Genomic DNA, 13,235 nt, shown 5'->3' on the forward strand with positions numbered 1-13,235 from the left:
CAGATGAAACCACTGCAGACAGGACCTCATACACAGCAGACAGGACCTCCTTCACAGCAGACAGGGTCTCCTTCACCACAAACAGCACCTCCTCCACAGCAGACAGGGCCTCCTCCACAGCAGACAGGACCTCCTCCACAGTAGACAGGACCTCCTCCACAGTAGACAGGACCTCCTTCACCACAAACAGCACCTCCTCCACAGCAGACAGGGCCTCCTCCACTGCAGACAGCACCTCCTCCACAGCAGACAGGACCTCCTCCACAGCAGACAAGGGCTCCCCCACAGTAGACAGGACCTCATTCACAGCAGACAGGACCTCCTTCACCACAAACAGCACCTCCTCCACAGCAGACAGGACCTCCTCCACAGTAGACAGGACCTCCTCCACAGTAGACAGGACCTCCTTCACCACAAACAGCACCTCCTCCACAGCAGACAGGACCTCCTCCACAGCAGACAGGGCCTCCTCCACTGCAGACAGCACCTCCTCCACAGCAGACAGGACCTCCTTCACCACAAACAGCACCTCCTCCACACCAGACAGGACCTCCTCCACAGTAGACAGGACCTCCTCCACAGTAGACAGGACCTCCTCCACTGCAGACAGCACCTCCTCCACAGCAGACAGGACCTCCACAAGCTGGATGATCAATCATCATCACCTGCGATGCGTCTGTTTATTATACCTTATTTCATTCTAGTTCTGCATCTGTTCTGCTGTTTTCACAGTTAATTCACACATCAGTCTGTTTAGTCAGTTCTACTTCATTGTCCGACTTGACATTGTGTCCACTTCCAACCTCCCACGCTAAATTCCCTTGTATTCTTCTTGATTTACCTACAACGACCTTGCAGACGAATTCATTCAGTCGTCAGCTACTGCTCAGGTGAGAACTCACCTAGGCGGCCGGCGTGAGCTGGGCTCTGGCCTCATGCTACAGTACCATCTGCTGGTGCTCACCTGGGGGTCATACCTCCTAACAGTGGACACTCACCTGTAAGCACACTTTAATTCCCACATAACATAAAGTTTAAAAAAATGTGGCTGCTTGTGTCTGGGTGAACGGCCAGTGTAATGACGAAGGTAGTGACAGAGAGGAGGCTCATCAGCTTTAAGGTTCACAGCGAGGACAGCTGAGAGTCCTGTCCCGACGTGCTCCTGTCAAAATAACATCTATTACTCATACAGACTGAAAGCCGTCCACGTCCAAACACCCTCCTTTGATCCTCCGACCATCAGGGAGATGCTGGTGAACCTGTGGACACCTCTGCCGGCTCACTAAATCATCACCATAGCAACAATCCCATTTGTTTAGGATGTTTTCTTTCTGCTTGGTTGCAGCCGAACTCCAAACACTTTTTATTTCTATTAATTAAGTGTCTTTGAAGTAGGTTCATATTTAGCTGTTATTTTATTATCTTTTATTGAATCTCTGAAAAATGTAACACGCTTCAATTAAGGATCCAGACGTATTTTAGAGTTTATACCATTTTTACTTATTTACATTCATATTTAAAGTGTGGCCCTGTGGTTCTGGAACATACATTTGTAGACTTAGAGCAAAAGGGCATGTGTCTTTGGAGCCTTTGATGTGAGACAAACCGTTTCATCTTCCACCAAAATCACGGCTTCAATCATTTGTCTTTCCACTCTTGGTCCAGTTCATTCAGCTGCTCTAAACTATTTAATAAATATGCAAACAAACACAAAGTCCTGAAGGTTCATTAGTTTGTTTTGGTATTTTTGGGACCTTTTTTTAAAAGTGTACATTTTTATCCTTGGTAAGAGGAAGAATTGAAAAAAAAACAAAAACAAAAACCTTCACTTGAAAACAAGTATGACTGGACCAAAGGTCCAATGGGCCCAAGTCCTCTTGGATCCAGGTTTGTCTCTGTAGTGTTGGAGGTAGTGCTGCATTAGTAGTCCTCATAACGGTAGGTGTTGGGGTAGGCGTAGCGGTAGTCGTAGCCATCAGCCCGTTCTGTCTTTGTCTGTAAAGCTTCAGGTTGAAAGGACAGAGACTTGATGACCCCACCGGACTCTTCCGTTACTTTGACCTCAGTGGAATACGAGGAGGAACCATCGTCCAGCAGTGATGAGCAGCTAGGGAGACCTGGAGGTTTGGGAGGAGCACAGTTCTGGTAGGACTGGAGCCCAGCAGGTGGTTTGGGACAGGACTGGTAGGGCGGAAGTGCTGCTGGAGGTTTCGGACAAGGTTGGTAGGAGACCTGAGGATGAGCAGAAGTGGTGTGAGTAAACATTTGTGGTGTTTTTAGTAAAAACTGAACGAGAACCCCCCACAGTTTACTTCCTGGTTGGTGGTATGCCAATGGCACAAGCCTCGCGATAGAACAGGGGAAACAGGAGTAACAGAAGGGCAGTGGGGGGGCAAGAGAGAGTACAACCAACAGTTTACCCACAGAAATGAGAAAAGTGAGGAGAATTGAGTGGAACAGGTGCATCAACCTTCAAGCCAAATAATTCAGTCTGTCAGGATTCCTACAGGAAGTGACAAACTTGTGCTGCTGTCTGATGCTGCTCTTCGGCACTGAACTCTTCACCACTTCCTTTGGAAGAGCCGGATAATCTGCTCCTCTCTCCTACTTTCCCTGGCGCCACCTTGATGGTCTACAGTTGGGATCCTCACCTTGGTGGTGGTGGTGATGATGGTCTGCAGTGCTGCTGGAGACCCTGGGGGGTTGGCCGAGTAACGGCAGGGGTACTCTGTGCTGTAGTAGTGGTGGTTGTCAGTGTAGGGCGCCGAGGACTTCAACAGCTCCTTCCAGCTCGGAGGGGGCTTCGACTGGGTCTCAAAGGTGGAGGGGGCGGATGAGAGAGGCGCTGATGATGAAGACGAAGTGGAGGTACCCAGGACAGGAGCCACCCTGCACACAAACCGGGACGTAGTTGTTAACTGTGACCACTTTGATTCCCAGGATCTGGTTTAGGCAGCTCACTTCCATCTTGACCGACCTGGGGTCACAGAGGTCAGGAGTGACCGGATAAGATGATGGGGTCAGGTACCCCTGGAACTCGTAACCGGGGCGACCCATGTAAAGCCGGGGGTTGGAGGGTTTCTGCAGCGTGGAGGGGGCCTCTCCCAGGGCATTGTGGGGGTTGTAGTAGGGCTCTGGGCTCTGGAACGCAGGATAATGTTGGGGGAAGTTTGGTTCAAGGAAAGAGATTCTGTCTGCTGGTTCCACACAGGAGAGGAGCGCCGAACCCAGTGCCTGTAACATTCACAAACAAACATTTAACGCACAGTAAACAAACAATGAACTGCAGCATTTGCTGCTGTTTTTGTCTTTACCTGTGTTTCAATGAGGCGTCTCTTGGGCGTGAATGGAGGTGAACTCACTCTTCTCTTCACAGAGCTTCTCCTGGCTTCAGTTTCAGACTTCGATTCTGGTCTGGGATGATCGTGGACCCCCTTTGCCTGGGAGACAACCACAATGACAAAGACTGAACATCCATCTTCTATCGCTTGTTCCCATGCAGGGTCGCGGTGGTGCAGTAGCCTATCCCTGCTATCTATGGGTACAGGCTGGGTTGTTTTTGGACCGTGGGAGGAAGCTGGAGAACCCGGAGGAAACCCACGCGAACACTCGGAGAACGTGCAAACTCTACACAGGAAGGCACCTGTTCCGCCTCGGGAATCGAACCCACAACCTTCTCGCTGTGAGGCGACAGTACTCCTGAACCACCCAAAAACTGAACATTTAAGATTAAAATTGTGAGGAAATAATGAGTTTAAATGAAATCCTACTTAAAAATCACAGTCAGGTAAATCTTCAGTCAGGTTTACATTCGTCTCTGTTTCCAGAACCGGTTCAGTCCACCAAATATAAAATCAGTCTGCAGAATGAGCAGGAGAGCTGTGGCTCAGACTACAATCTCCTGCTACCACCGCTTTACAGCTGTTGAAATAATCTTCAACTCAGCATCAATCTGTTAAAACTGTCTGGATCTGCTCTGACTCCCTTCTGAATTCTCCCCAAATTCTGGATTGGCCCATGAAAGAGTGACGCTGAAGGTGCTGACCTGGAAGAAGACGGCCTTTCCATCCACCCTCCAGAAGTTAGTAACAGGGTACCCGCTGTGGCCGCGGCAGGGCAGCAGCTCCAGGGCTGCGTTGCAGCTCGGACACAGCTTCTCTGAAACACAGAGTCCAGTAAACGCCAGCACAGGCTCCGACACGGTTCTGGTCTGCTCGTACTCACTCTGCTGTTTCTGCCGGGCTTTGTCACAGATGGCCGGGCGTAGCTGCAGCCTGGACCCATCAGGCAGCGTGCAGCCCCGGGAGCAGACCACCACCCCCAGACAGGACTTCTTCAGGATCTGACAGTTGTGGTTGTTGGTGTTGCGCATGGCCCAGCCTGACAGGTGTCTCTGAGCGTTCTTGTCCTCAGCTGGAAAACAACACTCAGGGATGAAGCAGCATGAAGCAGGTTCCTGTCCTACGCCTCCACTTCTTTATAACGGTACTGTAGCTCTGATCTCACCTCCATAGATGTACCGAACATAACCATCGGTCCACTCCTGGAACGGGTCAAACTGCTTCACGTCCTGCGGGCAGAGAGAGGGAGACCAGGTTTGTCACCCATCTGGATGTCTTTGGATTTCGCTTCATAAACTCAGAAACAAATAAACTAAATTGAGTTGGTGTCCGGCCCGGTCATGGGCTGGTGTCTAGACCTGGATCCAGAATAACTCTGGTCTTAAACCAAGTCTCCAACCAAAAAAAAACATTTTAATGCATTACAAATGACTGAGCTAGCTGCATTAAAACTGAGCCCAGTGTCTCTGTATTACCCAACGATAATTATCGTAGTTAACAATCAACCCTTGATATTGATCAGAACGAGTGCTGACTCTGGATCAGCTCCGTTTAATGTTTTAGTTTCAGTGAAAACAAAAATAATAAAACCTGTTTTTACTGTTGGTGCAACAACAAACGTGAAGCAGAGTCAGCACGAGTCACACGACAGACACACAACCTTCACACAACCTTCACACGGCTTGAAATAACCTCTAGGAAACAACCTTTAGGCTTTTACGTTTCATCCTCATGCATCAAAATATACAGTTATTTAATTTAAGTTACAAAAGAAATGAAGTTCGAACATTTATAGTTTGTTATTTTCAAGCAAAACTACTCAACACAAGTTTTAAAAGAAGTAATTAATCAACAATTCAAACAGTAAAAATTCGTTGTTACTGACTTCAGTAAAATATGTAGACATTATAAAAATAACAATTTTATAATTTACCAACACAGAGCCGCGGTTAAACTAAATTGTACTGTTGGTTGATTTCTGGCAGTTTAATGCTACTTGTTTTTTAACAAATTTAATTTCATAATTATTATTTATTATTTATTATACCAAAACTCTTAATTCAGTTACTTTATCGAATCTTGTGCAGAGGACAAATTTCTTTGTAACGTTGTAACAAAAAATGAAAAATTGTAACATTGTGACATACGACAAACAAAGATGGATCTCTATCTTTAAAATAATCACTAAACAAATGATGTCTTTACATTTTCTGAATCTTTGACATAAATATCGTTTGAAACACTCGAGTGTAAATTAATTTCATGATCATTTAATTTAATGTCACGCTTCAAATCATCATTATTTTTACTTTTAGATCGTTTAAATATTAAATCGGTTATAAACATTTATCTCACTCTGAATTTGTTAATTTTATTTTGTTACAGTTTCACTAATAGTTGATGTATTCATTATTTCTTGTTAGTCAATATATAATAAAATACATTTATAAATTAGTCCGTAAACAATCTCACCTCGTTTTATTAAGATTATTTCAAAACTCTGTGTTAGACAATTAAAGAAATTCACGCGTTTCCTGCAACGTTGTTTTGCTGCAGCACAATGTTCATCTTCAGTTTAAATCTCTTTAGTTTATTTTAGCATTGCCATAAATCAAAGACAGAATCAACTGGTCAAACCGCACAGAGTTGTGGCAGAACGCAAATAAAAAATTTGTCGGGATCTCACTGAAGGTAAATTTTCCGCAGGCCTTAAACACCCAAACTCAAACCCGAACCAGACCCGGCTCAGAGGTCATCTTACCTCCCGGGACCTAGTTGTGGACCCGTTCTCGTTACCTGTGGAAGCTTTGGGTCATTGATGTCCCACGTCAGCTTCATCCCGACCGAGCACACGCAGTCCGCTTCGTCGCGCTCCTCCGCCCGGGACATCCCCCTGGTCCTGGTCTCGATCCGTGCCCTGGTCTTTCTCTTGGACTGGATCCTCTTGGTTCTAAACTATATCATTTAGGATTTCAGATCCCGTCTTCCAGATTTAGCTCTCACAAACCAAGCCGAATCAAAACCGAATCCAGAGTTCAGAGAACCTAAGTGACGTACTTTATTCTAGTGAGAGACGTGTGTTGCTGCTCTGAGTCTCAGGTAAGAAGTGAAAAAACAGGTGAGACCGTCACGGTCCTCCCTAGGAGGAGGAGGAGAAGGGAGGGGGTGGAATCAAGGAAATAAGAATGGGAATAAAAATAAGAATAAATAGAAATAAGAATATGAAAACTTTATTAATCCTACAAATTGCATTTAACAACAGAAATGCAGTTTTGGGCCCTGCTCATATGAAACCTCCAAATCTTCATACACCAACCGTCACGTTTATTTTCTGTGTATGACGTCATGAAATACCAGGCACTGCGTTTCAATGGTCCCCGGTCTCTATGTCAGACAGGTGAGAGCCTCAGTCCTCTCGTCCTCTAATTGATGACTAATGAATTTGTTTGTTTTGGGGGAAACACCAAAATGTTTATACAACACACACAGGAGCGCGCGCGCGTGTGTGTGTGTGTGTGTGTGCGTGCGTGCGTGCGTGTGTTTGTGTGTTCATCAGCAACATTAGAGCCCAAACTGAAAAACACAAAAAAACAAGAAACTCACTAAAGATGTGAAATTATTTCCTTAAAGTTTGACATCAACACAATCGTGAAATAAACAGCTTGACTTGGCCTTAAAGCTGAGTCTGATGTTTTTATTTCCTGTGACTTGTATGGTGACATAAAAACAAAAGGCCAATATCAGCATCACCCAGTATAATAATAATATACCGACAGTCCAGCAGACGGAACCGGACGGAGCCACGCGTTTAGACGTCCAGAATTAGAACCAACAGCTGTTAATGGGACTCGTGTTGTATTGAGGCTGCTGGACGTTTGGTCTCCGCCTCCTTCATCCAATATTTCATGCATTCATTCGCTGTGACGCGCTGATAATCGAAACTAGTTGCAGCTGTGCGCGTCCGACGAGCGACGGAGGAGAAGTGATGGTAAAGAACCACTTTTGTGATTTCGCTGTAGTTGAAGTCCATATTGTTTCACAGTTTCTTTATCTAGCGTTAAACGTTATCGACGACTCCAGTTAATGATTCATGGTTCATGTGAGGGTGAAAAAAGTCCACGTTATCACAATCTGAATCAGAATCATCATGGTAGTAGTAGCTTGGTGCGGGACAAGCGACCTTTCAAAATAAAACATGTTGAAGCCAGAACTACAACTTCAGCCGTTAAACTTTGTTCTCTTTTCATTGGTTTAAACATCTGTCCATCATCCACAGAAGCTTTAAATCACGTTTTAAATATTAAATTGCTGCGCAGTTAAATGGAGTTTGTCTCTGCATCAGTTTGCGGTAAAGATAGACGACTGTCTGCTTCGTGGAGACTCTTCTCATCTGGTCTCTGTGATTCAGTATGAAGGACTCACGAGCACCACCCTCAGCACTCTGGACACGCTGGTTACCAAGGTAACCAAATGTGCACACATCCGCTCTGTTGTGGTTTATCTGTGTGGATCTGCTCTGTTGTAGTTTGTCTCTGCAGGATCTGTGTGGGTCGGGTTTTAGTAGAGTCCTGGTTGTGCTGAAGTCTTTGCGGATTCTCTCAGAGAACAAGGACGACCTGCAGACCCTCATCGACAATGGACTGACCGCTAAAGTAATGTGTAACGCTCAACATGGTGTGGGCTCGTAGAACAGTGACTTGTTACAGTCTCTCTCTGTTTAAGGTGCTGCTGTGGTTTGATGCTGTCCTTGACCTGCTGACCTCTGACCTCCACAGAAGCTCTGCCCCCCTGCTGAGCCTAATGGAAGAGTTCTGTGACTACTTCCTGGTATGTTTGGAAAAGTGCTGTTGTAACAATTCTCTTCCCGTTACGTCACCACATCCTCAGCCAGTAGGAACAGGACCTTCCGTTCTGTCCTTGTGATGAGCTCAGGGACCCGAGGTGGACGTGGTTGTGGTCCTCTCCTGTCTGTGTTGATCAAATAGATGATCTTTGAGAAAGTCCGCTGTGTTGAGACCCAGGTTCTGTTGGACTGGGTTTAAATGGTAAATGGTCTTCTCATTCACATTCACACACTGATGCCAGCAGCTGCCACGCTCAAACCGCCAACCTTGCAGTTAGAGCACGTCCTGCCTACCAACCCCAGGACTGTGGACCAGGTGTGCGGTGGAGCTGTTTTCAACTTATAAAGGACCTGGTGCAGGGTTCTGGTCTCTGCTGCTGGCGCCTCAGTTACTGGGTGTGTTTCCCTCCACTGGCTCCTATTTGTCTGTGTGGAATCGGTGACGGTGGAGTCCCCGGTGTCGCAGGCTGCAGAAGCCATAGGTCGTCTCACGCTGAAACCCTGCTTAGCGAAGTCTAAGGATGCAACATGACACAACCGCAGTTCTGCTACCACGTGTTGAAGGCCACGCACGACCGGGACACATTCCTGTTCCACAGCTGGTGGTCGATGGTTTAGTGCTCCCCCATCGGGTTGTGTTGCAGCCACTCACATTTAGGACTTTGTTGTTCTGAGTGTCTCGAACAAACTGCCTCTTTCTGGTGAGAAAGTGGCTCCTGGCTCCACTGAGCCTTGAAAGAGCTATTGATGAAAAGATGATTCACACAAGTGAATCAGACGCACCGTGCTTTTACCTGGAGCTGCTCCAGGATCAGGGGTCAGAGGCCGGCCATACGCTGCCAAGGACAAACTCTGATATGTTTGTGCTCTAACTGTGTAAAGCCTCAGCTGACGTCCTGCTTGTCTCCTGCCGTCAGGTGCTGGGTCAAGCCTCCCTCCCAGGTTGGTTCCTCTCCTTTGTCTTCAGTCAGGCCGTCCCCCGTTGCTTGACCTGTTGTCTCTGTCCCTCAGCCAGTCAGCTGTCCGTCGTCCTCCTCCACTTGGCCAGGGTCGCTCTGGACACACGAATCCATTTCCCTCTGAGACTGGAGGTGACCTTCAGACCCACGGTCTCCGTTCTCCCGTGGTGGTTGGTTTTGCTCTTTGATTCTTGTTCTCTTTGTTTCAGGCCGTCAGGACATTCAATAGTGTCCTTGAGCCCTTGAGCCGGGATCAGCGCAAAGTGATCCAGAACGACCAGAACCAAATACTGTAACGGGCCCAAATCCTCTAATGCACAGACTGTCTCAACTGTCCCAAATTGTGGCTCTGACTGTCCCTCTGTTACAGCTCCCAGGTGGCGGCAGCGGTTCTTACTGTTGGAGGTGAGTCTTTAAATCTGCTCTTGTGTGTTTATGCTTGGAGTCCGTGGGGTCCAAAGTTATCTGGAGGATTTCTTCCTCTTGGATCTTTTGTTACGTTTCCTTAGATGGATTCAGTAGCGAAGCTGCAGGCTTGGGATTGTTTCACGAATACTGACGCGGTGCGGTTTAGGTGTGACTTCCTTTTACTTGACGGTTCTGATGGTTCCCCACCAGCCTCTGGCCGTGTCCCTGGGCCCGGTGTGAGGGTGGACATGCATGATGTGCAGCACGCTGTGTGGCTGTTGGGCAGCCCGTTTGTGACACGGGGATCACTTGTGCTGTGTTGGGTGAGATCCAGTGTTCCTGATGATCCGGCACCCACGTGTTCTTCTACCCCTAGACTATGAGCTGCAGGTCAGCCTGTCGGAGGCTCTGTGCCGCCTGACGCCCAGAAAGGACCGCGAGCAGAGAGCCAGTCAGTGGTTCTCCAACCGTGACATCAGCAGGGCCTTCTGTGAAATCAGGGACGGAGACTTCGAGGTGGTGAGTGACTTCCTGTCTGTCTGCTCATCTTTCTGTCCGTCCGTCTGTCTGCCTGCCACATGCTCAACGGTCTTTCTCTCCAGGACTGCAGACGTTTCCTTAATTTCATTAATTGTTACCATGGAGACCAGAGGAGGTGATGAACGTCACAGAACATGTCTTACCTGAACCTTATGGACGTGCCTCTGATGTTTGTTTTCCCTGTGCGGTGTCTGTCAGGGTCTACACCTTCCCCTGTCTCACAGCCTTTCTTGAATCCACTCAGGTAGATATTCCAGCTTCCTGCTCTGCAGCAGACACAACCCTAATCCCCAAGTTACCAATTCAGTTTTATTCACATGATTCATTCACAATTTGTAAATAGCTGAATAGCATTTTTCTACTATTTACACAATCATGTTTGTCTTTTCAGCTTTTTCAACCCAAAGACGAAAAACTGGATGACTTCTGGATTGACTTCAATGTGGGTTCAGGATGTATCAGTTTCTTCATCGATGAACCCCAGGTAGTGGTACAGAAGGCTGGCTGGATGTGCGTCGGTTCTGTTGGTCACGTGACCTCGGTTTGTGTTCCAGGCATTCCTGTGGGGGTCCATCCACCTGCTGAGGGACGAGGTGGACCACTACAGTCTGCAGCTGAAGGAGGACGGTCAGTAGCGCTCTTCTCTTCTCTTGCTCATACCTGGACAGGAACTGACTGTAATGCGTTTCAGAGGTGGTCCTCAGCGTCAGCCTGACCAATCCCATCATGCACCACAACAGCAGAGGTCAGACTGTGAAACTGAGCTTCAGCTGCGAACATCAGAAGGAGCTGGGGGAGGCGACGGAGCGAGTCTTCATGGTGTGTGTGGCGTCTGTCTGTCTGCTGACCTGTCTGTCTGCTGACCTGTCTGTCTGCTGACCTGTCTGTCTGCCTGTTTTAATCAGAAAGCCCAGAGTTCTCCCCAGGTTAAAGACCCAGTTGGTCCAGTCCAGGCTTCTCCCTCTGTAGCTAAACATGGTGATCGCTCCTACAGCAGGAAGAAGCAACAGAGCAAGAGTGTCCTGAAGAGTGAGTGACCTGGTTTTACAGAATCCAAACTAAAGTCTGTTCTGATCCGGTCTCATTCAGTGTTTACCGTCTGTGTGTGCAGTTCTGCCGCTGTCTTCACCGAGCAGCGAGGACGAGTCATCGGCACCGAAGGTAAAACTCAGGCCCACAAGCAGAAGGTTTGTAAGAATGTACAAGTGAATGTGAATGTGGTTCCTCAGGCTGCAGGAAGAAACCGGGCCGAGGTTCTGTTCGATCAGATTGTGCACTCCACTCCGTCGTACCGCTCAGGTTTGGCCCATGCCAGGATGTGGTTGTTATGGTGGCGCTGAGCTGCTGGCGTGGACATATGGATGATCTGTTCTGGTTTCAGGCGTTCATGTGCGGGCGGCGCTGGACTCCCCTGATCCCACAGACCCGTTTGGACAAAGCGGATCCGACTTGAAGCAGGTACTGAACACTAAAGTGGTTCTTCCTCCACTCCACCAAAGCGTCAGCAGTTTCCTGTTTGCTTTCAGGATGTTTCCAGCTCCAGCAGGAAGAGATCTGCCCAGGATTCAGGTTCAGACCTTTTACTTATTCTGTAACACTTTATGAAATTTACTTTAGGTAAATTGTTCTCAACGTTGGTTCTTTGGGTTCTAGGAGTAGACATGACAGAATATGAAACCTGCATTGCAGTAAATAAATAAATGATCTGTTTGTCACCAGTGACTGAATCCTCTTGTTTGTCCTTAACGGTAATAAAGGCACAGATTCTTTCTGTGTTCAGGTTACCTGTCGGACCCAAACGTGTCGACCCAAAAGCCAAAGATGGAGCCCCGGTCCGAGGGAGAGGACTCGGCCCAGACAGGTAAAAACTCATCCTTTCAAATTAAAATGTCCGTTTTTCTGCTTGGTGATATTTCGGCTGATGGTTCTGGTTCCAGGGTGCCCGGTTGTTGTGGAGGAGGAGGATGGATTCTGCACCGAGGAGGCGGGCTTATCTGCTGAGCATCCTGTGACAGAACCAGAAGCACCGCCTCAGTTGGACCTGACCTCAGGCATCACAGCTGCCTTCAGGCGTTTCAAAGATCAGCTAGAAAAGCATTTTGCTGTTGGTAGACGTTCACAAATGCATCAATTTGATGACATGACCTGATCAAAGACTCGATTCTTATATAAACAAACCTTAAATGTTTTAGGATTGTTGGACCAAAGTAGAATCTGAAGTTCTGCTGTCCCTGAATGAGTGTCACCAGCATGTGGCCTCACTGCTAACAGCAGTCCACCAACACAGGTACCAATACGCTGGTACCACCAACACACTACCAGAACACAGGTCCACCGACACACTGGTACCAGAACACAGGTCCACCGACACACTGGTACCAGAACACAGGTCTGCCAACACGGTACTGGTACCAGCACACCCGTCCCCATCACATAAAGACCCTTTGTCTCTGTAGTTGTGGAATTTCCTAATCGTTAATAATGACTCAGGATTTCCCTGTGACGTTGTTGATTAAATCAAGATTGCAGTAAATAAATAAATGATCTGTTTTTTTGTTTGTTTTTTTTCTTCAGGTCATTAATGCTGCTGAAGTTTGAGAACGGCATCACTGATCAACTGGAACAACTGGACCGGACTTCCACAAATCTGAACTGCATCAACTCCCAGATCCTGGTACCGACCCGTGCTTTGGTGGTGGTTCTGTTTCTCAGTCAGTCTGGACACGTGTCGTCTTTGTCTTGTAGAGTTTCTTCCAGTCTGAGATGAAGCAGCTTGGCTCCTTTTGCGATGAGCACCTGCAGAGGTCAGTGTGGTTCTGTGCCGCTGACTGGTCAGGTCCCGCCGCCTCCAACGTCTCTGTTTGTGTTTTGGCTTCAGGTTGAAATCTTTGGAAAATGAGGATGATTCGGTCACACAGTGAAACCGAAGATGAGCGTCTTGTGAAGAAGAACCTCACACACATCGTCTGTTATTAACACTCACCAAATGGCATTCCGGGCTTGGATCCTTGTCTGGTTTTGTTTTTTTCTTGTTTTTGTTTTAGGTCTAGAATCGGTTCACAAAATTAAAATCACCTCAAACTTTGTGCTTATTGGCGTTTTGACTATAAGCTGCAGCATCACCTCCACCTGTGGACACAAGGT

The 13,235-nt window shown here is 47.4% G+C and overlaps 2 protein-coding genes across 5 annotated transcripts; one reads left to right on the forward strand and one right to left on the reverse strand.

Moving 5' to 3' along the window:
* Positions 1-645: 645 nt before the first annotated feature.
* gcm2 (glial cells missing transcription factor 2) lies at positions 646-6,594 on the reverse strand. The gene is made up of 8 exons (XM_029147914.3): positions 6,138-6,594; positions 4,507-4,570; positions 4,225-4,413; positions 4,046-4,158; positions 3,315-3,440; positions 2,978-3,234; positions 2,652-2,889; positions 646-2,232 (listed from the first exon to the last, which is right to left on the reverse strand). The coding sequence occupies exons 1-8, from the start codon at positions 6,228-6,230 to the stop codon at positions 1,921-1,923; spliced, it is 1,392 nt and encodes a 463-aa protein (XP_029003747.1). The 5' UTR covers positions 6,231-6,594; the 3' UTR covers positions 646-1,920.
* Positions 6,595-7,134: 540 nt separating this feature from the next.
* On the forward strand, positions 7,135-13,177 carry sycp2l (synaptonemal complex protein 2-like). Of its 4 annotated transcripts, none has more exons than XM_055507696.1 (25): positions 7,135-7,329; positions 7,684-7,803; positions 7,867-7,993; positions 8,064-8,168; positions 9,102-9,126; positions 9,196-9,275; positions 9,353-9,435; positions 9,514-9,548; positions 9,928-10,070; positions 10,154-10,206; positions 10,290-10,335; positions 10,483-10,578; positions 10,646-10,718; positions 10,783-10,910; positions 10,997-11,120; positions 11,203-11,252; positions 11,321-11,390; positions 11,473-11,549; positions 11,600-11,660; positions 11,872-11,952; positions 12,029-12,195; positions 12,284-12,378; positions 12,666-12,765; positions 12,837-12,895; positions 12,970-13,177. In XM_055507696.1, exons 2-25 carry the CDS (start codon positions 7,751-7,753, stop codon positions 13,010-13,012), a joined length of 1,974 nt encoding a protein of 657 aa, XP_055363671.1. In that variant the 5' UTR covers positions 7,135-7,329; positions 7,684-7,750; the 3' UTR covers positions 13,013-13,177. The 4 variants fall into 4 exon arrangements, with proteins under 4 accessions (XP_055363671.1, XP_055363669.1, XP_055363670.1 ...); XM_055507694.1 differs by having other exon boundaries at positions 7,880-7,993; XM_055507695.1 differs by having other exon boundaries at positions 7,137-7,329; positions 7,880-7,993; positions 10,483-10,575.
* The last annotated feature ends 58 nt before the right edge of the window (positions 13,178-13,235 follow it).

This window comes from Betta splendens, chromosome 4 (assembly GCF_900634795.4).
Source record: "Betta splendens chromosome 4, fBetSpl5.4, whole genome shotgun sequence".
Classification (NCBI taxonomy): domain Eukaryota; kingdom Metazoa; phylum Chordata; class Actinopteri; order Anabantiformes; family Osphronemidae; genus Betta; species Betta splendens.